Genomic DNA, 25631 nt, shown 5'->3' on the forward strand with positions numbered 1-25631 from the left:
CTGGCTTGGCTGAGCTTTGGCTTGGTCCCAGTAGGAGGTTAAAGAACTGGGTGTAAATACTGGAGAGGGTGCAGGAGAGCAGGAAGGGATGAAGAAGAAAGAATGGCACAAAACCAAGGAGGAGGATTCGGGCTGTAAACCCCCCTGCCCGTGCAGTGCCCTGGGCTGTCACGCAGGGAGAGCCGCTGGTGCAGGCTCTGGCTGTGACACTGGTGAGGATGGTGCTGGCTCCCCGGCTGGTTCCTGCCTGGGGGCATCCACGAGGGAACACCCCAGGATGCAGGCTGAGTTCTGCACCAGCCTTTAGGTTTTCAGGTAGGGTGAGCAGCTGGGAACCATCCCGGGGAGCTCAAGGGGCACCTCGAGTGCCCTGGGGCAGACTGCTGGAGGAGGAATACGTATGCTGATGGGATGGAGGTGTGCAGGCTGATAATGGCTGTGCAAACCTGTGACTCCTCCTCCTCTCCTCCTCTTCTCTCTCCTGCTCTGTCTTGGCCCTCTGTCGTGCCTGGGTATGTCAGAGCACAGTAGTCATATCCTTTTCACCTTCCTGCTCCACTGCCACGGCATGAACACGCTGAGCAGTGTGCTCACAGAGAGAGCAAACACTTCTGCACCCCTTTGCCTCACCTCCAGTGAATTTTTAACCAGGAATAAAAGGTGTGGCGTCAACAGCCTGGACCCAGCCCAGGGCAACCGGTGCTGCCAGGGAGGCTGGGGAGGCGATCCCTGGCACAGATTCCCTGTGAGTAGCCTCTGAGTAGTGTCCACAGTCCCTGCCAACCCCCAGCACCCATGTGCCTCTCCCTGGCAGGCAGAGGCAATGCCTCCTGGGCACTGGGCAGCTTTCCAAAGCAGCAGATTTTGCTTCCTTGACAATCCCGGCTCCATTTGATAGCCACAATAGAAACAGCCAGGCCACGCCAGGAAACTGTACCAAATCCTCCCCCAGCAGGATTTAGCCAGGAGGTTTCCTGGGGCTGCCACTAATGGAAAGCTTGCAGAAAAGCCCAGATGGTAGCAGAGACTTTGGCCAGACTGTACTCAGGAGAGCCTGGATGAAATTGGAGGAGATTTTCCATGTCTTGGCGGGGTTGGAAAGGCGGACAAGGGCTACCACACCCTTTTGTTCCATGGATGGAAGTCCCAGCCGTGTCCATGTTGTGTCCCCACGTGGGCAGCCCTGCGTGCTCCATCCGCACTGAGCCGGGAGCTGGCACATGGCTCTGTGTTTGTTATTGCTCGTGCAGTGTAACATTAACCGCGTGATGATAATTCACACCCTGGCTCGGAGGGTGAGAGCTGACCTGACATGGGGCTGCAGGGGCAGCCAGCTGCCTGAACTGGCCTGGAAATGTTTTTACAGTTTCAGCTGGAAGCTGACATGTGATTGCCCATGCCCGCGGCAGGACGATTCTGCACTGTGTCCCCAAGGGCACTGAGCACAGATTTTGGATGGCAGCGACCGTACTTCACAGGCTCAAACCGTTTAGGGCTTTCCAGCACCAATGGCAGTGTGCTGGTGGGTGTGCCAGAAACCCCCAGAGCGCTCCTTTCCAAGCCCCTTCCCCAAGCCCCCCACTCCTGGAAGGCTTTTCCCACTGATGTCTTGTTCACAATTACTCCCAGCCAGCGGTCACCTGTCAACTTTATGAAGACGTATCCCAGAGGTTTTCCTTAGGGGGTAATTTGCCCTGACAGCCGCCTTCGTGCTGTTGTTTTCCTGTCTGTCTGGTAATGGGATTAGCCATGTGCAAATCCGGAGGTGCTGGAGGGCCAGTGGGGGCAGAGCCCGCCAGCCCCTGTTGCAGGGCACACCGAGCAGCTTCGCTGCACTGCGGCACCGGCAGCTCGCGGGCCTTTCATGGGATCATGTGCCTGGCAGCTCCCCCCAGCTTCTGCTGGGCTTGTTTTAAGCCATCCTATAATTTTCTTGTCAAATTAGAGTTCCATGGAGGGTTGTGTAGCGCATATTTTACGACAAATAGTCTTGGCTGAGAGGGCCTTTGACTTGCACAAGTGCGGGCTGAAATATGGCCAGGGAGGGAGATTTTGCAGGACTCGCAGCTGTGAGAGTGCTGGGACAATGCTGGACGGGGGTGCCACTGGCTCCTGGGTCATGCCCTCACTGGTGCATCATCTCCCCTCTGTGCAAGTGTGCTGGGGAGCTGTGAGAACTGTGGGAGCCCCTACCCCACTCCAGCAAGGGGGGGGGCAGGAGGGGGAGCCTGGAGCTGCTGCCTGGGCAGATGGGCTGGTCTGCTACATGGAAATAGCTGTTTTTTCTTGCTGTGTTAGCAAAACAAACCCAAATTGGCTTATGTCACCGCCCTGCCTGCAAAAATGCCAGTGGCTTTTCCAATTGTTTCTGCTGTAGTCACCAGAGGCCAAGATGCTTGATGGAGATATTTGGGCAGGTAGCTCTGGCACATCCAGGAGGTCTTGACGTGCAGCCCTGCCCCAGGAGCCCAAGAAACTCTTGGGGTCTGCAAGGACCTTGCACAAAAAACAACACAGATGGAGCTGGGGAGCGGGTGCTGGCTCTTGCCAAGGGAGGGGATAACCCTGGCCATAACAACACCACCCAAACAAACACATGAGACAGCCCAGGTTTTCCAAGGGCTGTTGCCATGCCATCGGGGAGTGCTGGCGCCTGATGCTTCAGGATAGAGCCTCACCCACAGATTCTTATCAGAGGGCATTGACAGCTGAGGCATGCTCAGTCTAATGGTTAAATTAGCTGGAACAAGGTCTCCAGATAAGATAAAGCTGTGGCTTGCTGAAGAGACTGCTCTTGGCACTGGATGGGTTTTCTCCCTGTCAGGCTATGAACCTTGATTTGAAATGATGCTTTGGGTGGGACCCGGGATTGCTGAAAATATCACCCCTGCCCTTCTCCTGCTGCTCCCTGGTGCTCTCTCTGCCCAGCACTGGAATTGCCCACTGGACGACCTTGTCTGTATGTGTGGGCATGGCACCATGGGCAGCACCCCAATGAAGAGGGATGAGCTGGCTGCTGCTCACTGCCACTCCAAGAAGGCTCACACACAGTTGCAGCTCGTTTTTGTTGCACACATGGTTTTGTGTCCTGGGGGGACCCTGGATGGCAGAAGGAGCAGTGACCCCAAATGTCAGCCTGCTGCAGTGTTTCCAGACAGCTCTCTCCAGCACAGGCCAGTGGGGCCTCAGTGTATTGCTCCATCGCAGAGCGCTGACGGGTTTCGCACACCGGCGTTCCAAGTGTTTATGGACTCACTCCCTGTAAAATGAGCAAGAGACAGTATCCTGTGGGTGCCTGAGATGCTGCTGTGCTCTGGGAGCGCCTGCAGCCCTTCCTCCCTCCCTGCTGGGGCCCTCTGCCAGACAGCTTTGCTGCACTGCCCCAGCCCTGTGCATGCCTGCTAATCAGGTGGACAAGAGTGGGGTCACAGCCATGAGCAGGGTGCAGGTACGGCTCCTATGGGATGTAGGATCCAGGGCTGTGTCCCACAGCAGCCTTCCCCCTGACATCGGCTTGCTGGAATTCATGCAGGTTTGCAGGGCACACCAACACCATGCTTTGGCTCACTGCTTGTGAAGCAGGCTGGGCCTAGCCCAAGGTCCATGGATTCTGGTAGCCCAGCAGGGCCAGCCGGGATAATTGAGGAGCCACGAGGGGCCAGCAGGCACACAGCCCCGTGCAGGGAGGGTCAGCAGAGAGCACCATGTGGCTCGGTGGCACCTACTTTGTGAGAGTGGTCCTGGTTCTGTGCCTGCTCTGTTGAGTGAACAAAACAATCTCCAGAAAGTCCATGGGGACGTGGAGAGGAGGGGACAGCTGGGCTCTGCTTCAGCCGGGTCACTCAGTGTGCGCTGCCATGCAGAGGCACCTGCTGCCCCAGCAGGGGTGGGAGCATTCCTGCCACAGGAGGAGCTGGGCTGAGTGGTCCATGAGGACTGGCCGCAGGGCTGGCCAGCTGGAGGAGACTTGCAGGAAGGCAGTTTTCAGCTGCCGGCGGGCACAAAACCTGCCTTAAAAGGGAGTGCAGCTGAAGGCGTCTGTCCGAGCCAGTCAGTGGCCCCAAAGCAGCCTGGCACCATGTAGGAGGGGAAGCAGGGCCACCAGAGAAGGGAGAGGACATTCTTGTCCCCTATATCATCAGGGTGCCAGCTGCACCCCTGGTGGTGTGGGGAAGGGGTCCTGGCCTGGGTAACCCAGCTGAGTGCTCACTGAATGCTGTGTCTGGGTACAGGGGGATGTGATGTGGCTGAAATATGGGTGCCTGCATGTATTGGTGCCTCAGGGCAGGAAGAATGGGGAGGAGGCAGGGTGGAGGCCCTTGCAGGACAGTCTCCCCTCCCATACTGTAAGACACTGTCTCGGCATCTCAGCATGACTCACGCCTTAACTGGGAGCTGATCCCAGTGACGTCCCGCCAATGTGGGTGATGCCCACCCTGCTGAGCCCAGTGCTGCCCTTGGAGCAGGATGGTGCTCCCCAGCCTGCAGTGGGGCTGCCAAATGTGGGGTGAAAGACCGGGAGCAGCAGCAGGGAGCATCAGCAGGGGGGTTGTGTTGGGAAGGGAAGGTGCTGGAGCCAGGCTGGGTCATAAAGCAGTCCCAGCTGAACATGAACTTCACCTCTGGGCACAGCTTGCCGCCTCTCCTCCTGCACCCACGGGTGGGATCCGGTGTCAGCAGGGCTCTGTTTGTGCCGGCGAGGGATGCCTCGCATTTCGGGAGGCAGTCACTAGGCGTCCTGGCGCTGGGTTTCACAAGCCCTCATGACCTTTCCAGCACAGCAACATGCCCTGGGGAGGATTGTTTCATACAAAACAGACCTTTGGATAGGCTTTTCATTTCCTTCACAGCCAAGCACAAAGGAACAACAAGTCCTCCCTCCTAATAAAATGACAAAGTCAGTGACACAGATAGGCTGGCTCTCCACAGTGAGTGCAGCCATGTCCTGCACCCACGCCATTCCCAATGTCCTGCAAGCGGGGGGTTACAGCCCTGCAGCTCCCTCCTGCTTCATCTCGCACCCCGAAATTCCCCACGGGCAGGAAACCCTGCCTGAGGGTCGACTTTTACACTTCCTTGGGAGAAAACATGTCTGTGCTCAGGAGGGAGTGAGCCTAGGTGGCCAGCACCCCATAAATTCTTATCTGGGAGTGTGGTTAACTGACAGATGCCAATCACAGCTCCCGCTCTGAGCGGGGCTCTCGGCCACCCGCACAAGCGTGGGCAGGGAGCTGGTGCGCAGAGGGGACAGGGCTCTGTGCGGGGCAGTGGAGGTTGGGGTGCAAGGGGTGTGGGGCTGCAAAGGGTGCAGGTGGAGGGATTGCAGGGGGCAAGAGGCGCAGGGGGTGTAGGGCTGGGAGGGGTGCGGGACCCCGTCTCGGGAGCCCTGGCAGGGCCGTGCCCCGGGCGGGCTCCTCCAGCTGCGGGCGGGGTGCACATCTGGGTGGGGCGGAGCGCACATCTGGGCGGTGCTGGGCGAGGCGGGGCGGGGCGGGCGGGCAGTGACTTCGGCGGGGCCGGCGTGGAGCATCCCACAGCCGGTGCGAGCGGAGTCCGGAGCCCAGCCGAGCCGAGACCATGCCCAAGTGTCCCCGCTGCCAGAAGGAGGTCTACTTCGGTAAGGGCTTCCTGCCGCTCCCCAGCCGCCCGCACCGCGGGGGACCTGTCGGGCACCGATGCTGCCCCTCGCCGCGCTGTGGGTCCTCCGGGCACCCCGGCTTCTGGGTGTGCCCCCATATTGCTCACCCCATCTCTGCAAATTCCTCTGCAACCCCAAAGTTGCTCACCCCTGCGCTGTGGCTCCCCGGGGTGCCCCGGGTGGATGATCCTACAGATCCACCCCCAAGGAGGTGCCTGGCTGCAGAGCGCAGGCTGCACTGGGTGCTTCTAGCGCAGCATGAGTGCTCACCCCACTTCCTTCTCAGCACAGCCCGCAGCCCTGAGCCAGTCTGGAGACCAAAGGCCCAGTTGGTAAAGCTTGCTGCACTGAAAGCATGGGCAGGTGAAGCAAGCACCTTCCCCAATGGCAAATCCTGCCCTCCAGCAAGTTCCTGGGTCAGTGGGTCACCCACATGTTGTTCTGTGTGGTTTAGCACAGCAGGATGACACCTCTGGGGTGCTATTTTTAAGCCGCTGTTGCAGGGTAGGAGTGAGCCCTGTTGGGCTGCCGTCTGCTGCTGGGCTTCCCGCAGATATCCTCCCTCCAAACTGGGGCCCCAAAGCTCCTGCCCCTTCTGGGGCCATGGACCTGCTATCCTGTTTGAGGATATCTGTGGGGTTTGAGCTTCTCACTCTGCTATCAGCTGCTGGAATGGGCAGGTTCCTCTGCCAGACCTCCTGGCATAGCTGAAATGGAGGGGGTTTGCTGGGAGCAGCTTACACACACTCCCTGCTTTCTAATTTATGAGAGATAAGGGATCTGGAACCCAGGTGCCATCACTGACTTCTCTCTCTGCTTTATTTCTGCTCTGCTTGTGCGTGTGCCCCGACTATTTGTGCTCTGCCAAGGAGCTGGGGGCTCAAACACAGGAGCTGCTCTCTGTCTGTTAGCAATGCCCACCCTGGGGAGCTGTGCTGGGGCTGGCTTGGGCGCTGCCCAGAGGGCTGCTGGGGCTGTGGTTCCTGTGGCTGGGAAACTTTGATTTGCCTTGAACTCACTGCTTGCAGCCAGGCTTTGAGATGGGGGTTTTGGCACAATACAGTTTGTGGCTCCCTCCTGCGACTCAGGATCCTGGGGTGCCTCATCCACCCATGTGGCTTGGTATCAGGAGCCACCAAGGTGCTGGGGTCAGTGTGTGCCTTTCCCTGTGGGTCTGTGTCATTCCCACTCAGGGTGAGCTGGGTTTGCCGTGCCCGCAGGTGCGGCCATGGAGGAGCTGGGACGGGACCGTTTGACCAAGGAGGGGTTTGACCTTGCACTTATTATGCTTGCACTTATTACGAAATGTCTCTGTTGATGCAGAGGCTGAGGAGGGTTCAAAAGCTGTTGGAGGACCAAGCTTGACACTTGATTTCTGTGCCTGCAGATTATTCAAAGTGTTGGCAGAGAAGGCAGAGCAAGCCTTGCTCTGGGACACCCTCAGGCTTTCGAAGCCTGGCAGTCCTGCTTGGGCGTGCCTCAGGCTGCTTTGGGCCAAATCGTGCCTGTAGAGAGCAGGGGAGGGGAGGAGGTGGTGCTGAGAGGACTAGGGATGTGGTTTGCAGGAATTCTGCCTTCATGGCTGAGTGCTGTACTGAGCCTTAGCAGAGCTCCTGCCCAAGTGTTGGTGCAAATGCGGGTGCAAGAGATGGGGAGGCTGTGCTCCTTCCAGAAACCCTGCAGGGTTAGTATAGGAGGGTCCTGCCACGGGCCAGGCTCGGGCTCCTAGGGGTGCCCAGGGAGAGGACACTGTTGCCCCTGCCAGGCTGCGGGCACAGGAGGCCCTTTGTGCCACTGGGGAATGGCAGCAGGGCTGCCTTGTGACATTTGGGCACTGCCCCCGCTCCCACCTCTGCAGCCATCAGCTTGCTCCTTGCACAGGCTGTTGTGGGCATATTTGGACTGCAAAGAAGAGGTGCTTCAGGCTGCCAAGGGCCCCCCAGGGCACACACTACCCACACTGGCTTGGTCCCATTTGCAGGCATGGGGACAGTTTTCCGACCTGGCTCTGACAGGATTCCTGTGGACAGCTCTGTTTAATCACTTAACAAATTCCCAGGAGCTCTGCTGCCAATACGAAGAGCACACACGTCTGCAGAAAATACCCTTCTCCCCCGCTGTGCTGCAATTAAAAGCCACCCTTGTGTTTCCCCCCCTCTCTGTAAACATGTCCTGGCTCCGGGATGTTGTCCCTCCCATGGCTGCCTGAACCCCGGCCAGGCTCCAGCTCTGCTCTGGCTTGCCATGGTGCCAGCAGAATCGGAGCTGTGGCTGGAGGGGACTGGTTTGTGTTGGCAGGGTGTGGCAATGGCTTTGCCTCCCCAGTCCTCGCCAGCATCCCCTTTCACCTCTGCCAGCCCTAGTGATTTCTTGGGCTCCAGCTCACTGCAGAGAAATTAATCCCCATGCAGGCTGTTTTTGGAAGGAGGGAGGTCCTCAGAGCTTTGGAAGATGGAGTAGGAGTCAGTCCATCCTCATGGATGCAGCCATGCTCGCCCTGGGTGTGGCACTGCTGCTGCAGATCCGTGTTCCTGGATGTGTACGGCATTGTGTGTACACAGTGAACACTTGGGTTTGAACACAGTGCCCTCTGTCCTGGGCAGGCAGACTTCAGAAAATGCCCAAAAATGTCATCCCAAGGGTTGATGGCAAGGCAACCAATCTGCCAAAACTAACTCGTGCCTGTTCGGTGCCTCAAATAACCCACCTCTTTTCCATGGCAGCCGAGAAGGTGACTTCTCTGGGGAAGGACTGGCACCGGCCCTGCTTGAGATGCGAGAAGTGTAACAAGACCCTGACATCTGGAGGCCATGCAGAGGTGAGGTTTGCTGCCCAGGAGGTCCCTGTCCCCTGCAGCTGAGGGCTGGGACAGGCAGAGGTGGAGCTGAAGGGTGGTGGGGCTGATGCTCTTTCTCTCTCCCTGCAGCATGATGGCAAACCCTACTGCAACCACCCCTGCTACGCTGCCTTGTTTGGGCCCAAAGGTAGGGTGTCTGTGGCGGGGTTGTGGAGGGAGTGAGGGGGCTCAGGGCTCCTGTCCCCCGGCGAGTTGCAGCCGCCGGTGTGCTCACCATCCCATGGCAATGCTGAGCCTGCTCCATCTCTTCCAGGGTTCGGCCGGGGAGGAGCTGAGAGCCACACCTTCAAATAAACCTCAAGGTTGGTCCTTCCCTCAGAGCTCCCCTCGTGTCTCCGGCTCCAAGGGCTGGCTGGGGCTGTCCTCCCTCAGGCCAGCAGGAAAGGCAGGCCTGCCACATCATCTCTCTGGGCTGGCTGTGGCTCCCAGCCCTTGCTCCGGGGCTCAGGAGCTGGGTGCCAGCTGCTCCTCTCCACCAGCCCCCGCTGACTGGCAGCACTCGCTTAGTTCTGGCAGCAGATGCCAAAGGCCATTGCTTTGTGGCCTGTTGGCAAAGAGAAGATCCGTCCTGGAGCACTGCTGTCTCTGGGATATCTCTGCTCCCAGCCCAGCCTGACTTCACCTGCTCCTCTCTTCCATCCCTCTCCAGGTCTGATGTCCAGGGTTCCCAGCACAACCTGAAGACACCACAAACACACCGCAGCAGACATGCATTTTTGTTTTTAATTCACCCTGTACTAGACTAGCACGTTCAAAGCAATAAGTAACCAAGGCTGGGCTGGTGTGGAGAGAGGCTCTGCTCCAGATGGAGTGCTGCCAGGGTGGGGATGCTGGGTTACCCTGCCGAGTAGGAAATTTGGCTGATACTGCTGAAGGCTGCCTGGAGAAGAGACTGCGCCCTTCCAACCAAAACCTAGCTCTGCTTTGGGCATCCAGCTCTCGTGGCTGGGCCCACAGTTGTATTCTCAGTCTTTAATAAATGAAAAGATGCTTCCCACCTGTAGCAGCTGTGCTCTCTGTAACAGGAGTCCCACGGGACTCGCTTGTGAAGTGCTTGCCACTTGCTTGAGGCCCCTGTGACCTTTGGATTGAGCCCCACACTGTGTGATGGCCCCACGTGCCCTCAGGTGGGGCAGAGAGGTGTCTTGCTGGGAGGGGGTTGACTGTCACATCAGGATAACCTGGTATTTGCTGCTTTTGCTCTGAACAGCCACACAAAAAGGCCAAGGGAGGCGGGAGGTTGCCATCTAAGCAGAGCCAGCTTCCCTCAGCAGGGAAAGCAGAGCTGTGGTGTTAGAAAGCAAGAGCTGGCTCACACGAGCTTTGCTCTTTCGTGTTTCAATGTTTTTGCCCTACTGGAAAAACGGCACTGACAGATGTCAAAGATGTCAACTTGAGGGATGTTTCTAAAATGGTTTCTTAACCATGTCTTTCCCTAACCTGAACAACTCCATTTACATATTCAGAGATATCTCATCACCCACTGGGATATTTTTGTCTACAGTTTATGCATGCATTTCCTTAGAGACTGCTCTGCATTTTACTGTCATGTCAGCCTTCCTGGGACTTGGCCAAAACCCTCAGGGGTCAGAGATACATGTCCACTGTCAAAATCCTCGGTGTCAGAAGCAGCCTGATCTGATAAGCATCTTAAAACTTCCAATTAAACTTGCTTATTGCTACAAGGCGCTGCCTCACCTCCCACCCCGATAACACAGGCGTCTGTGTCAAAGGCAAACCCTGGCTACTGCTATTTGGCCGTCATCAGACTTCCCAGGCAGCCAGGGCTCGTAGGGACCTCCTGCTCCCACTGCTGCCTTTGCCAGCAGCCTCCCGGGGGTGCCAGCACCCATGGACCCGTGGCTCCTGGCCATCCACACCCGGTCCTTCTCTGCACGGCCACTGGCACCCAGCCTGCCTCTGGGGCACCGGGACATGGCTTTCCCCTGCCAGCTGAGCTTCAAAGCAAACTAGTGATATAATCTCAGCAGCCTTGTGTGTGCCAGTGAGATAGTGTTTTCCCTCAAGCATTTAAAGTAATGGCAAACACAAGCCTTGTCATCCTTGGGATTTGCATAAGTGTGTCCAGCTGGGAAAAGAAGCTGTGAACTGGGCTCAGGGTCCTTCCCAGCAGGGCCCTGTGCTACAATTTCAGAAGCAGCTTATTCCAAGTACAAGGGGCCAGGCCAGCAGGGATGAGGAGGGAAGCAGTGAGAGGTGTGGAAAAGCAAGGATGGCACAGGAAGAGGCTGGGGTGATCCAGCCCTTCAAATGTCAGCCCTTTTCAATGGCAGTGGGTGCAGCTGGGGCAGGAGGCAGTATCCTGCTGTTTGCTGTGTGCTGCTATTTGCTGCTGCTCTCCAGGGCTGCCTCTTGCTTCGGTCCCTGGCCATGGATTTGCAGTGTACTTGTGGTGGCTGGGGACATCTCTCCCTGTCCTGGGTGTGTGGAGGGATGTAGGAACTGAGCTGTGCCAGGCCTGTGCAGCTGCAGCTAAGCCTGATCCTGCAGGTGCCTCACTCTTTGCTGCACAGGGGTATGTATGTACGTGTTAAAAAATAGGGGTTCCTCAAGCATGGTCTGGGCATAAGCCCCTGGGTATTGATTCCCAAAATCTCCTTCTTAGGGTCCTGTTTCTCTGCTTGCCCCGCAGTAAGAGCTCCCACTGAGATGGCTTTAAGCCCCAGGACTTGCTGTTGGGATATTCCCCTCCAAGAGCTGTGCTTGTACAAGCCACACTCCCTGCCTGATCCAGCCTTGATGCTGTGAGGTTGGGCAGTTCAGGCACAGGTCACATCCGCAAGAAGCCTTGGTCAATGAAAATATATGATAAATTGATTTTTTTAAAACTTGCTTTGGTCTTTGGAGAGGAAGCAGAAACATCTGTATCTCATTTGGATAGGAAATCCACACCCGAGCCAGGCCTCCCCTGGATGCTCAGCAAGGCTCAGCAGCGGCCAGGGAGGTGGGCTGTCAGCAGACACAATCTTTTCTCCATTTGAACAGTAAATCTCTGTGGCCTGGAGTATGACTGCACAGACAGGCAGCAGTGTGGTTTCCAGTGCATCTCATCTGTGATGCTTTTGGTTCTGAGCCTTGGCGGGAGCTTGGGACAGGCAGGGACGGTCCTTCCCTCCCAGTGTGGTGATGCCCTGGCTGTGCTGCTCCTGCAGCAGGGAGAGCAAGATGCTCAGGGCAAATCCCAGCTTTCTGCCCGTCTGGGACAGCAAAAGTCGTTGGGTGATTGACAGCATGATGATGCCCAGCACAAAGCTTCCCTGCTCTGGTGACCTGAAACACCACTGTTGGTGACCCTGAAGAAAGGGTGCTTTCTCTGCCGTTATTTCCTGAGTTTGGGCTGAGATCAGTCTGTGGGTTGTGGAGTGATAGTTGCTATAAACACTTCATCACTGTGACAAAAAAATAAACAACATCACAGTTCCTCTGGCAGCTGGGTGTGGGCGAGCCCCAACGCCCTGGGTAGGGAAGCAGAAGAGGTTTTGGCAAAGACAGAAAACAGGATGGGTTTAAAAACTTAACTGCTGCTGCTCTTCATTCTGGCTTTGTGACTTTCTGTACAGAAGAGAAAAGGAGAGGGGGGCAGAAAGGGGGCTGGGGGGCCCTTCAGCCATGGGGGCACAGTGCAGGCAGGAGTGGCCAGTTTGGGTCATCTGACCCTGTGTCCTTCTCTCAGCACAGGTTGACAGACCTTAATCTGAAGCAGGGGACAGATGTTTCCCTGTGCCTGCAGCTGGCAAGGGAGATAGCTTGGGCTGGAAGCCTTACAGCAGGGTTCTCCTTAGGGTCATCCTTAGGGAAGGCAGCAGGCTTGGCCCCTGGAGGGGGCTGTGCTCTGGCAGCGTGGCTGCAGGCTTTGGGTCACATCTGGACTAACACGTGCTGGGTGCCTGGTTCAACGCTACCTCGCTGGGACACCAACAGGGCCACTCACCCTTTCCTACCAGCGCTGATGGGGACACGGATGTGACACTGCTAGCACTTCCCTTGAGGTGGTTTTGTGTCTCATCTGTGCAGCCTCTGCCTGGGAGAGAGTGGCACAGGGGCTGTGGCTGCAGGGGGTTCTTGCTCTTTGCTGTGCATGGTTCACGGGGATGAAACCAGTCTGTAGCTGGGTGATATCCAGTGCACCGCTGCTTCGGGTATTTTTAAGGCTGATTTGTGTTAAGCTCAAAGAGCTCTGATATCTTTTAGGTCAGAAAAGTGTCTGCCCATCTCCTAACACCTCAGAAATCTGCCTTCTTATTCAGACCATGTGGTAAGAAGGAGCATGCAGCTGATGTCAGGCAGCAGGAGCTCTGCAAAATCGTGTGGTGAGATGGGACTTCCCGTCAAGTGCTGCAAAGCAGTGGTTTGGGGAACCCCATCTCACCAACGGAAACAGCTCTGCAGAGGTGAGAAAAGGAGAGTCAAACCTTGTTCCAGATGGGGAACAACATCTCCAGCAAACATTGAAAATACTGAAGGCAGAGGGACTCTGGGTATGACAACCAGGGGCGTAATGAGAAGTGAATGGGACCATGAACTGAGGTACTGGAAACCGAGGTTTAGCTAGGGAGCAGGGAGAGGAGGGCACAGGCTGTTCTATCCTCACCTCATTCCTGTTGCTGGTGATCCAGTGCTGGAGAGGAGCTGGGTGCAGAAAGCCCTGGAGATGTTTGCCAGGTCCTGGGTGGCTTGCCCAAGCAAGGAGTGGAAGCAGAAAAGTTGACATCAGGCACCTAGAGCTGACTTTTACTTTCACACCTCTTGTGTTATTTTCAATGAAACAGGGAGAGTTTCCAAGAGGGAATGGTGCAAGAGCTTCCCACTGAAGCCTCTGTCTTCTTTTGGTGAGCATTATGTTAAAGGCCCTGGGGGAAGAGGTCAGAGGGAGTTTCCCTCTGTGCAGAGGAACTTGGCTATTAAAGTAAAAAGGGTGAAACTCCTGAGAAGAGAGTTGCTGAGACCTCAGATCTCTTTTCTAATCCTTCCCAATTCACTTATACTGAAAGCCCTGCATCAGAAGGCCTGAAACACCACCGCCTTTCTTAAACATCCAACTGCTGGGAGCTGACCTTGAATTTTGCTGCTACAGCCCACACACAGGCCTATTGCTGACTAACTGCTCGTGTCCAGGAAAACCTCCACTAGAGCGTTACAGTCATTACAGCTTTGCTGCGGCCCATCTATGCAGGCAAATCTGTGTTCACAGCCCCTGTGCTTGCTTGGCTCCTTTCTGCCAGCATCTTGGCCATGCTGCCAGGTCATGCCTTTTCCCACTCTGGTTTACCTGATGTTCCAGTGAGGGAAGAGTGAGTGTGTATAACAGAGCTGGGTTGGGAGCGGGAAAGGAGCTGGAAATGTTTGCAGTAGAAAGTGGTGCAGGCTGCCTGACCTGCTCAGGGTGTGAAATGCTTCAGCCACCCAAGGCCTCCCTTGAGCGCGCAGGGTGGGAAGCTGTGCTCTGCTGTGATTGCTGCTCAGCAGACACCACACTGCAGAAAGAAGAGGGAAAGGAGAGGGGAAGGAGAGAAGTGAGGAACTCCGGCCACCCGAGCTGCCGGTGGAGCGTGGGAAGCACTGATGCCTGGCCAGGAGACAGGCTGGCTCCCTCCCACGCCTTCACGGGGATAAAAGCATTAAGAAAAAAACCAAAACCCAAAAGACCAAAGGAGTTGTTTTTCCAGGAGGAGAGCTCACACCTTCCCCTTGGCAGAGTGGGGCTGAGGTAACATCAGGAAGCCGTGCTGCTGCCGGAGGGGGCAGGGATGGCCGCTATCGCATACAATCAGCATGAGGCAATGGGACAGGGCTGCCGTCATCATCTCTGGCTACCCTGCACACACAGCAGGGCCATGTGTGGTGGCGAGTTGCCATGGCACGGGTGCAAACAGGCGCCCTTGGACCCACTGAGTCACCCGGCACAGAAATGACCACAGCTGACGCATTGTGCTGAAAATGGGCGGCTGTGTGGCACCACACGAGCCCAGGAACCCAGAGAGGGCAAAGTCCCGTGGCCTCTCCCAGGTAAAGCATCCCTGGCCCCTCAGTATGTGCTCGGAGTTTCCCTTCTCATTGTGGTCCCCGCTGCCACGCTCGCCCCGAATCTGCCTCAGTGCCTGGGACCCAGGGGACTAGCCAATAAGCTAGCTCTGTCCTGCTTCCTCTTTCCATAGAGAGGGTCCTGGAGGCTTCCAATCTCCACGATGACATCAGGGTTGTGTGCTGAAGTCAGCCAGCCGTTGCTTGTTTCCATCTGCCAGTCCTTACGGGACTGATGCTTGGGAGAGGGGAGGTGAGGGTGGCCTGGATGCAGCAGGGCAGGGGCTCTGCTGCCAGTGGGGTGCCATCACCATCTCTGCTGGGACAGCACACTGGGGGCTGTCACACTGTCACCTCCTCAGTCTGTCCCTTGCACATGGTCCATCTCTGCAGCAGGAAACCATCGCCTTCCCATCGGCTTCTCCCACCCTGGGAAAACCGCCCAGGCAGCCGGTAGAGCAGATAAGTGGGGCCTCGCATGCTGGGACTGAGAACCCGCTGTGCTGTGCCACGCCAGAGAGGCTGGGATGATCTGCCTGGCGTCCAACTTGCCCGTGGCCGAGTGCCAGCCCTCTGCAGCGCCAGGCGTCCTGTCAGCTGTGCCCACAGGGCTGCGTGCCGGGAGAGCCACAGGGCAAGGGACCAGGGGATGCTGGCCAGGAGGGCAGCCAGCCCGTGCTGGGGTACCACGGGGTTGGATTGGCCAGCGGGATGGAGAGGTGGCACGGGGCTCTTGGTGTGCTGGGATGGTGGGAATCCCAGCTGCTGCTCCCATGCTGATTGGCGATGTTCGCTGGCCCTGGGGGTTGGTGTGCTGGCTGGGGGACAGGAGCCCAGATGAGGGGTGATGGACAGAACCACGCACCGTGTGTGCACTGGGTGATGCAGGAGAGCCCTTGTCTCAGCAGCTGCCCTGGGGGGGAAGGCCTAGACAGAGGAATGTGTGTGGGGACAGGGATAGCTTTGAGCAGGGTTTATGGAGTGGTCAGGAAAACACAGGAAATTGGCTCCAGCTGAAGGTCCTCCTGCCTGGAGACTGCAGCAGGGATGGGAAAACAGACAAGTGATGTGTCATGGAGGGGCTAGACAGCACCCGATAGCAGCAAGGTATGGAAAGCCAAGAAGGATGCCAAAGACAGCAGAGGATTGTCCAGGTTCGATAAGGCTCTGGGCAATAAAAAAGGACTTTATGGGCTGTTGGAAACCAAAGGCAAGGAACCATGTGGAAATGCCAAGCCTGTGAGGAAGGAGAGCAAAGAAGTGGATACAGATTGCTGAGCTAGAACTGGACAAGGGATAAGGAAAATGCTTTCCAGACCATTAGGAAAGGAGGATGTGAGACAACAGCTGCTAGAGAAGATATTTTAAAAATCCTTAAGCCTGGATAACTCACACCCAGGGGTCCTTTCAGGGCTGGCTGGAGCAGGAGCCAGGATCCACAGGACTGGGAGAGCTCTAAAGCAGCGCTCAGCATTGGAAGGGGCTGTGCTCTGCAGCACAGGGGTGGGAGGCAGGAGAGGAGCAACCAGAGGGAAAGAGTGCACACACAGTTCATGTTGGCTGGAGGTCTCTTTGGACCACTGTGATTTCTCTCCTCATTGCAAGCAGCCATTTGGCTGCAAGAGCCTGTTCTGTAGAGGGAAGGAATTTCACGTTGTTTCATGTTGTTCACATACTGGTGAAAAAAAAGTACAGGCATCACGCTAGATCCACAGTGAGCACATTAAATGGACTATGAACTGGGGAACTGGCCAAGAAACCATCAGTGGGGGCTTCCAGCAGGTCTCATGTCCAGGCACAGGCAGGATCCCCGCAGTGCTGGCGGAGCAGACCGGTGTCCCTGGCACAGACCAGTTGTGCTCCCTCTGTAAATCCACAGCAGGAATCCATCTCTACGCCAGGTTTTGGTTTTGTAAATTCCAGCCATGGGTGGACTTCTCTCAGGAACTCCGGCTTCTCCCAAATAGCAGATCCGTTGCTCCCCCACGGGCCCCCAAGGATTAATGAAGGGATTGCTTCATTTAAGGGGTTATATGCCTGGGGACCCGAGCTGGCCGCATCACAGCCCGCAGAGCAAGAGGCAGGCAGGGATATCTGCAGACTTCTGCTGCCAAAGCCTGTGCTCTCTCATCGTCCGAGAAGCTGTTCTGACTGCAGCAGAGCCGGTTTTGGAAGAGCCGAACCCGGGTTTTGCACCAGCTCTGTCCACCAAGAAGGGTGGGGGGAGCTCGCAGGGCTTCCCCGCGTGTTTTTTGCCGGGGCAGGAGGCGCGTCCATGGCTCAGGGCACGTGTGAGCAGTGCGAGGTGACATGTGTGAGGGCACTGCCTGAGGGGGCCCGCAGCATTCCCTGCCCAAGCCACGCGCGCAGGCGGAATAAGCACCGGGACCATCGGCGGTCCGGGAGCCGCCGGGAGCCGCCGGCAGGGACAGTGCTCCCTCCCCGCGGCCAGGGGGCGCCGCCGCGGGCGGGCGGGGCGGAAGGGCGCTCCCGCCGAGGCCGGGGAGCGGCGGGAAGCGGCGGGAAGCGGCGGGATGCGGGGCCGGCAGCGGGAGCAGCACCGGGAGCAGCGCGGCCGGGAGCGGGGCCGGGCGCTGCCCGCTGCCGTCGGGGCGCTGTGCCGGGCCCTGCCGCCCCGCGCCCGGCCCGCCCCCGACACCCTGCGCCGCGCCAGGTTCGACCGGCCGCAGGCGGTGAGCGCCGGCCGCTCCGCCCGGAGACCCCCGCCCGCCCCGCGCCGCCTCCTGCGGGGCACAGGCACAGGGCAGCGGGGAGCGAGCCCCGAGTGGGGCTGGGCCCGGGGACGGGGTCTGGATGGCAGCGCGAGGGGCGCTGAGCCTTGGGACAGACACCTGCGTGCGGGGCTTCGGTGTGGTCCCGCTTCGGTGTGGGCCCAGCTGACACGTGTTAGGGAGCTCTCAGCAAGCTCGCTGCTCTGGGAAGGGCTTTGTCTTGCTGTGGTTTTAACTTAAGGCTTGGTATTTCACCTTGGTCTGCAACACCTTTCAGTGTCACCTGAGGTTTGCTGCCCTTTACTGTACCCCAGCTTGGGTGTTGCTGCTTTGCTTCCAAGGCCTCCAGCTCGCACACAGGGTACCTCCCTTCCTCAGCTATTTTAAGGATTTTACGAGTGTTGACTGAAATTCCAGCTGCAAGAATCACTGAGTTTGTCAGCATGCTGTCCTTGTGTGGCCAAGAAATGATTCCTAGTTCCAGCTTATTCTGTGCTGCCTCTTGTTTGTCAGTTTTTGACACTGTCATGGTCAGATCTTACCAGTGTTCGAATGCTTGTTTGGCTCCTGGTGAGTTGTGCCGTATGTGGTTGTGTCAGAGCAGATTTTGGAATCCATGCTCCTCTACACATGTGTCTCACCGTAGAAGTGCTGGGTCTTGCTGTACAGCCAGCATTGGCCCTTTTCTTTCTGGGTGCACCTTTCTATAGATTCTGTGTTCATGCAACAGGTAGTACCTAAACCTACGTGATCAGATGGTGCTGGCTGGATGCAGGTGTGCTGTTCCACGTATGATGTTCAGATATGGGCTTAATTGCCTAATTAAGGGGAAGTAATGTGGCAGATACTTTGCCTGCTGATCTCCCGTTCCACCCCTGTCTTTTGCAGAGCCTGGATTTCTGGAGGCTGCTCTATGTGCTTCTGAAACAGATCCACGGGAGCAGGTGGACAGAGTCTGATGCCATAGGTAACGTGGTCAGTCTGGCTGCCTGCAATTTCCATCTGTCCCAGGGAAGGACTGGGACTGGTTTTGTAGCACCTTTTATGTGGCTCCTTTCTCCCTGTCATGAGTGCTCCATTTTGAATACCTGTGCCACCAACGTACTGGGCATCAGGTTTACTGATGAGTAAATGTACTGTGAGGTGGGTTTACACCTCTTTGATGCACTTTGTCTTGGAAACTGGGATGTTTCCCCAGGCTTTTGCATCCCTTTGACATTTTATTGCAGGTAAATCTCTGCAGTGATGTTATGCATTCTCAGTATCTGCAAAGACAGTTAGAGAAATAGATTTGGTTTTCCTTTGATTCCTTCTTTTCCTATTCCATGCATGATTCTGTTGGTACTTTTCTATCCAGTCCTGTGTCAGAGCCATGAATTGCAACATGAGGACCATAAAGGCAGTGTTTTGGATTGAAGTTCTAGACAGAACAAGAAATAGAGTGTGTGTGATTATTCTAGGGGGACTGTGAGTAATATCTTTATGGGCAGGGCCACTACTCCAGAGAGGAGCTGAATGTAGGTTGGCTTCTCACAATAGCAGAAGACTATTTACATCTTAAATGTATGTTATTCCAAGTACACCACCAGTCCCCATCTTCTCTCTTGAAATATGTCTATCTAGGGCCTTTTCATTGAGAATTCAACAAAACATGTCTATCTAGGGCCTTTGCATTATATGAGAATTGTATTGTGATTAATCAAGGTCTCCTCATACCAAAACCACTTAAAATTCACTTTTGCCCTTGAAAGCAAAACACCCTAAACAGCACTGTATAAGCCCCTGAGTAGCCAAGAGTTTGCTGGCTCTGTAAATGGAATTAAAAAAGGTTACACATTGTGGAATGCAGAGCAAAACCAGCATAGTTTTGCTGGTAGTTCAGCAGGAAGTCCTGTTACTCAGAGGACTTCTGTTTTTCATTTGGCTGTTTTTATTTTTCCAGTCATCCACAATCTGCTGTATATGGCAAGTCTATTTATTGACTGTCTCCCACAGCATCGTGGATGTGGTCCTGCACATGTGCAACCTTATTGGATCCTGGCTGCTCCCACACTAATTGTCTGTAGCATTTGGGGACAGAATTTCCAAGTGCATGTGGCAGGTTGCTGGCTCTAGAGAGAGCAAACACAGCCTCCACTGCTGTATTGTGAGGTAGCAATGTGTGGTTCTGCTCAGAACTGCTCAGCTGATTTTTAGAAACGTTTTTAGTCACAACGTAGTGATTAAAGCTGAAATTCAGGTTGGAGAGCTGTACTGTTTTTCAAATGACACTAATTACTTTTGCTTGGCAAGTGGATGAGTTGTCTGCTGTGAACACAATCAATATATTACTGCTTTTCTTCTCTGCCCCAGCTCTGGTCTCCTGTGTATTTAATGCAAATGAAATAAGCCTTGGGCATAGGCACTAAATAACTTTCTCAGGTTTGTATAGGATCCTGCTATACAGTAGAGAATTGAAACAGATTCCTCTAATCCAAGTCTAGTGCCTTAGTCCACAGATCAAGCTTTCCTCTTCTTTGCTCTTTTTGTACAACCTCTTAATTACCTTGGTTAGAGCACGGAGAGCAGCAGTTGCCAGATCCCAGAGGAAAGCTGTGAGGACTCCTTTGGTGTAAGAGTTACTGTGTGCATAGAAATTGCTTTCTGGAAAAGAGAAGCCATTCTCCAGTGGCCTTGTATCCTTTATTTTTCTGAAGGAAACACTGATCTTTGGCCAGTTCAGGAATCCCATTGAAGCCTGCCAGTCAGTGGTTAGAAAATTCTGCAGCTGGCTCCTGGTTTCTTGTTCTGGGAGAATTTTTTCTTCACACAGTGAAAAGCACTTACTGTAAACTTAGGTGTAAACTGCTTGTAAACTCCAGCCCCTTAGACATGTCACAGCAGTGTGTCTCTGGACAGTGGAGAGTCAGAATAAGCTGTGTAATAGTACTCGAGGCATAATCTTGCAGATGAAATCATGATTAATGGTTTCATGCTGCTTGTTCATTCTTCATGGAGGCTGATGAATTTGGTTAACAACCTGACAGCCACACCAGGTAGCAGTGCAGTATGCATTTTGATAGTTGGAGGAAACATTTCTGGAACTGCTGCTCAGATTTTATAGCATGGGAGAGGGGTCTGGAGCTGCAATATATTTTTGTTCGTTTGACAAAGGTAGCAGAAAATGTTATTCTGAAGCAGTAGTTTCCCATAATACCACTACCTATGCAGGTGTTTCTTGTCTGAGTGCATGAAGTAATGTATGTGTCTGTTCTTGTACTTGGTTTATAGTTCCTTTCCATTTTAGCCTGCCAGGATAGTCCATAGCCCTTATTTGAATATCATCTTGGAAATCACTCAAAATACTTGTCAGGACTCACAGTGGAAGAGCACAGCCTTGAGTATAGTTCTAAGTGAGCTGAACCCTGAGGTTCCTCCCCAGCTTGGTCTCACTTGCTGAATATACTTTTATAAATAATAAATGTGGAGAAGGGTATTAATTGGAAGGCCTGTGTAGGTCGTTCTCTATAAATTACTTAATCCTAATGCCATAAGAAGATGTCAAAGAGGTATCTGAGTGACTGGTGTTATCTTCTATCTGATGTTTTTTCCTGTCTCTTGGTTTCATGTTCTGGAGGAATCCATCTTGGTCCTGGGTGCTTACATAACCTTTACTGCCATTTATCACTGTTGCCTTTTAAGTAGAGCACTCCAGAGGTGAGGAAAATGAAGTGACTTCTCTAAGGTCATGGGAAGGCTCTTTGAGCCCCAGTTCCAGATCCATGCTTTGGCTGCTCACTCCCAGTTCCTGACTGATATACCAGTTATGCCCTCTCCTGTGAGGGCAGTGTGTTGCAGAGGGAGACATGAAAGAGGGGGAGATAAAGGACCAGAACAGAAACACAGAACACAGAAATTCAGGTGGTGAATTGCCTTGGTGGATCTTGCCTGAGTGTTGTATCAGAGCAGAGAAATGGTGATAAAAGAAAAAAAACCACCTGACATGCTCTCCTTTCCTCCACTTTGATATGTGATTTTTAGAGGAGCTCCTTGAACTGCAGATGGCAGCATGGGATGCTTGTTTGCTTTGAAAAAGGAGGAAAGCATGAACGGATCATCCTTCCTTTTGGAGTATTTCTGCCTTTACCTGTTATGGCAGTTCCTTTCTTGACAAATGCACACAAAAAAAGGACAGGACAACATGAAAACCCTGCTCATATCAGAATGTTCAAGAGTGATCAAAATAAAATCTGTAATATCTCCATGCTCCTCTTGTGCTTGAGGGATTGGAGTGCGCATCTACGGCAGGATTTTTAGCAAGCCATAGGCATTTCTGCCACCATAACGTGGGGAAGGGAAGCTGCTTGTTTCATTCACAGGTTCTGTGGAAAGAGCAAATGGAGTGATTTAGGTCTTTTGCTTTGTAAAAATGACTAAACTGCATCAAACTGTAGATTCCTCTAGCTCCACCCAGCTGTGACAGCTGTCAAAGTGAATGCCCAAGGGAAAAAAAAGAGCAAATCGAGACGGATGCTTTCACGCGGTGTGGGAATATTCCTTCAGCCTCTAGTAGTTTACATCTCAGACTTTCCAATCCAGAGAGAATACATTTGTGTTTCATAACTTTCCGTGAAGTCCTGTTCTGTAAATCCAGTTCCTCCTTGAGCCTGGGTGACTCTTAGGAGTCCACAGTGTCCCACAGTGAGCAATTTCAGAATTTTGCTGCGTGTGTGAAGAGCATCTCATATTGTGGTTTGACTTGCTTGCTTTGGTGGCTCACAGTTCTTGTATTGAATGTTGTGCAAATAAATTATCCACTCTTGACCCATTGCACGGCACTCGTGATTTTGAAGAGTTTTGTCATATCCATTCTTGCTCATCTTTTTGTCCTACTTCATTGCTTCTTACAATGCAGCTGTTCTGTAATTGTCCTTTCTCTTTATTTCTTTCCAAATCTTCTGTAGCCTTTGTGGGAGTGAAGAAATAAGGGTCACAGTGGGTATTTGTGTTCTGTTTAGTGTCCTTTCTAGGTTTCTCACATCGAGTTTGCCTTTGGATGCATGTCAGACCCAATTGTGACACTGTCATTAAAAACCTTATCATGTGAGGTTGTGTTCCTGAGTCCACTGATCAGTTCCAGGCCCATTCTTATGTCAGTAAAGTTAGGAACGTTTCTTTCTTTGAGCGCGTAATTTTTCATTTTTTCTAAAAATACTTTTATCTGTCATTTTAAAGCTTGGGCTCAAGGTTCTGCAGTCCTTCGTGATCTGCCTGCATTCTTTACTACTAATATCACATCAGCAGCAAGTTTTCTGTCAGTGTCACATTGTCTAAGTGTCATTTTGAGTTGTTTGAACAGCAGCTGTTTAGCACAGAGCCATCATGTGAAACCACTATTTGTTCCTGCCCTCTGGTTCTTGTCTGCTGGGCACTTGTCATTGATTCAAGGGCTTTTCCTCTCCCTCCACTGCAGTGCCTTGGTTTCTTTGTGCAAGCTGAATCCCAGTGGGAAGTCTAAATGTCTTGCATTGGTTGAATCTTCCTTAATCACTTGCTTCTTGTTGCCTTTGGAGAATTCCAGAAACTTTCTGAGCAGGTCTTCCTTTTACAACTGTTGGTTCTTAGCCAGTATGTGTTGTTTTCATTGTCCTCCTAATTATGTTCTTTATTCTATTTTTGACTTAGGACAGAGCCACGGCTTACTGTGCAGAACTTTTATTAATAATAACTTTCTCTGTGTTTCCTCAGTATTTTACAGTCCTGCAGTGCCTGTCTTGTAGCTGTCAGGTAACATTTACTGGTGTGAAGGAATATGGATCAGAGCATTCCTGAGAATTTAATAGCCCATGTGCTGTGCTGCATTATCTCTGCTCTCTGGTGCTCAGAGATTTGCAGCCGGCTGTGAAACTCCTATCTCTAAATTCCTGTTTAGTTCAGGAGTAAAGTGATTCAGAGTGTTTACTAATTCATAGCATGCTTGGTGACTCATAAAAAATGAATAGGTGAATTGGAGTCCTGTTATAGTGGGGTTGGCTAGTTACCTTTGTTGCCTTTGTTAATTTCCAAGAGGCCATTACTGGTCTTAATCCCAACTTTGAATTTCTTCTTTTCCCTGAGCAGTAGTTCCTATAATCAGAATGGGGCAGCATAAAGAAGGCTTTTACCCTTTACCTCCTGCCCTTCACCAGTTGTTGATATAGACTGAGTCCCCACTGTCTTCCTGAGGCTGGATTACGAATATTGCCCTCAGAGGAGGCAGCAGTTTCTGGAACTGAGTGGATAAATGCATTGTGTGCAGTGTGTTATTCTCAATTGTTTTCTTTTCAGATACCCAGATCAGGTTTGTGAAGTCAGCGCTGTGGTACCATGGCTATGACAGGCCACAGCTCCATCAGCTCCCCCCCGATGGCTCCGTGGGAAGTCGGGAACTGCTGCTGGCATTTTCCTGGCTGCTGCACAGACTGGGCCTCTTGGAGCAGCTTCTGGCTCGGAACAGAGTAAAGACTGGGGATGAAACCTCTGTGTGCACGGTGAGCACAGTTGTGTCCTTCCACCTTACCCTGTCCATGAGTCACGTTCTGTGACAGCAGCTGTGTTATCACCAGTGTGTGATGGGTGCTGTCGTGGTACCTTGACAGATAAATGACTTCAGCTTTAAAAAAGTCTTACAGGAGCCAGCATCTGTTTTCTTTCCCTTCTCTAAGCTTTCTATGTGCAGGTCATCTGGGTTCTTTCTCTTTATCAAACTCCCACCCCTGCCTGAATTCCCTGATTTCTATTTCCAGTCTAGGTGAGACTGCTGTGGAGGAGTGCAAGTAAGTGAATGTCTTTAATCTCTCTGCTTCTGAGTTCTGAGCTCCCAGACTGAACCATGAATGGTTCTGCAGGGCAGGCAAACAGGTTAGCAGTGAATACTGGCTGTGCTGGCACTGGGTAGAGCAAGTAAGGGTAAGGCAAATAATACTTGTTACAAACAACAGGATCTCAGATGGCAGCTACTGCTCTTGAGGTAACTAATGACATTTTAACCTCTTTGAGAGCACAGTGGAGTATGTTGTTTTTTCCATCAGTAAAAAGCTCTTAGTACATAGTAAGTCTTTTCTAAGTAACCATCTTCTAGTCAGACACTCATTACTTATCAGCCTGGTTCAAAATGACAGGCTCACAGAATTTTTTAGTTTTTTTGTAAACGACACTATAGGTCAGAAACCCTACCTGCTGATAATCTCGTGATGTCTAAGGCCTGTGGTCTTTCATGACCCCATATATATTTTTCCCTTAGGCTGTAGGCTGCCTGGTTTTCTAGAGCCTTTTTAGGGGACAGCAAAGCAGGAAAACAAAAGTTTGGAAAGCTGCAATATAAAAACAGTGTCATCAGAAGGAAGACACTTGTACAAATGGAAGACAGTTCAAAGGAAAGAATCCTCTTTGTAACATTATAAGCAGTATTTTGAGGAAAGGGACCACTCTTGCTGCACTACAATTATTTGCTGCACACAAGAGGGAGCACAAGAGGCTGAGCTGTGAGTGGCAGTGCCATGCACTTATGTGAAGGGTGCCTTGAGATTTCAGAAAAAAACATACTGCTGGAGAACTTTTTACTTCAGACCTCTATTTTACCTTTTACTTGTTTTTCATCTGTGGTGGCAGGTTTTTTGTGTCATTAATTTCTATTACAAAAGAGTGACAAGTGAAATGTGACATGAATTCAGGGAATGGGGCAGCACCTGTATTATTTTCTCTGATGGCTTTAAGTTTTGCATTTCCCAAAAAGGGATGAAAGAACTATGGTAATACAATGTTATCTCTTACAGCCACACATATTGGTGTGCCTTTCACTGCAATTCTCACCTCCTGTACTTGTGTTTCTCAAAAAGCATGGAATGCATGTTAAATGTTTTTACCCAATAATTGTCCAAAACAGTGTTGGGAAAGGTTTGAGTCTGAAATTTCTTTTTTCAATAGACCAGACAAAAATTGTATAGACTGGAAGCTGGAGTTAGCTTGTGTATGTTAAGCTCACTGTATTAATGGAAACATTTCTTGTATGGTGTTGACCCAGCAGTTTTCATGCTTCAATAAATAGATATTTACAAGGCAAAAAAAAGAAAAAAGAATGGAGTTACAGCATAACTAGTGGGTTTTGTGATTCTCCATCACAAGAAAGTTAAAACAAATGGAATTTTGAGGGAGAGGTCTTATCTTTTATTTGATCAACTAGGTATTGCAAAACCAATAAATTCAACCTTTAAGAGCCAACCAGATGAAGATCTAGGAGTGCACTGGCAAGGATGCAAGGAGGCAATGGTGGATGAGGAGGAGATAGGTGGGTCACACACCTCATTTTGGTCAGTAAATCAGCTCCTTGTAAACCACTCATGAA

At 52.8% G+C, this 25631-nt stretch overlaps 2 protein-coding genes across 4 annotated transcripts in view; both read left to right on the top strand.

Annotated features, from left to right (window-relative positions):
* Positions 1–5502: 5502 nt before the first annotated feature.
* On the top strand, positions 5503–9492 carry CRIP1 (cysteine rich protein 1). Its single transcript, XM_069022670.1, has 5 exons — positions 5503–5617; positions 8362–8456; positions 8565–8622; positions 8749–8797; positions 9145–9492. The coding sequence occupies exons 1-4, from the start codon at positions 5578–5580 to the stop codon at positions 8787–8789; spliced, it is 234 nt and encodes a 77-aa protein (XP_068878771.1). The 5' UTR covers positions 5503–5577; the 3' UTR covers positions 8790–8797; positions 9145–9492.
* Positions 9493–17043: 7551 nt separating this feature from the next.
* Positions 17044–25631, top strand: part of TEDC1 (tubulin epsilon and delta complex 1) — a 68027-nt gene continuing 59439 nt past the window's right edge. For all 3 annotated transcript variants that reach the window (XM_069022985.1, XM_069022986.1, XM_069022987.1), the window contains exons 1-3: positions 17044–17230; positions 18158–18236; positions 23576–23778. In XM_069022985.1, the coding sequence (XP_068879086.1) occupies positions 17072–17230; positions 18158–18236; positions 23576–23778 (441 nt within the window). In that variant the 5' untranslated portion in view covers positions 17044–17071. The remainder of the gene's footprint in view (positions 17231–18157; positions 18237–23575; positions 23779–25631) is intronic.

This window comes from Aphelocoma coerulescens, chromosome 8 (assembly GCF_041296385.1).
Source record: "Aphelocoma coerulescens isolate FSJ_1873_10779 chromosome 8, UR_Acoe_1.0, whole genome shotgun sequence".
NCBI classification, from domain to species: domain Eukaryota; kingdom Metazoa; phylum Chordata; class Aves; order Passeriformes; family Corvidae; genus Aphelocoma; species Aphelocoma coerulescens.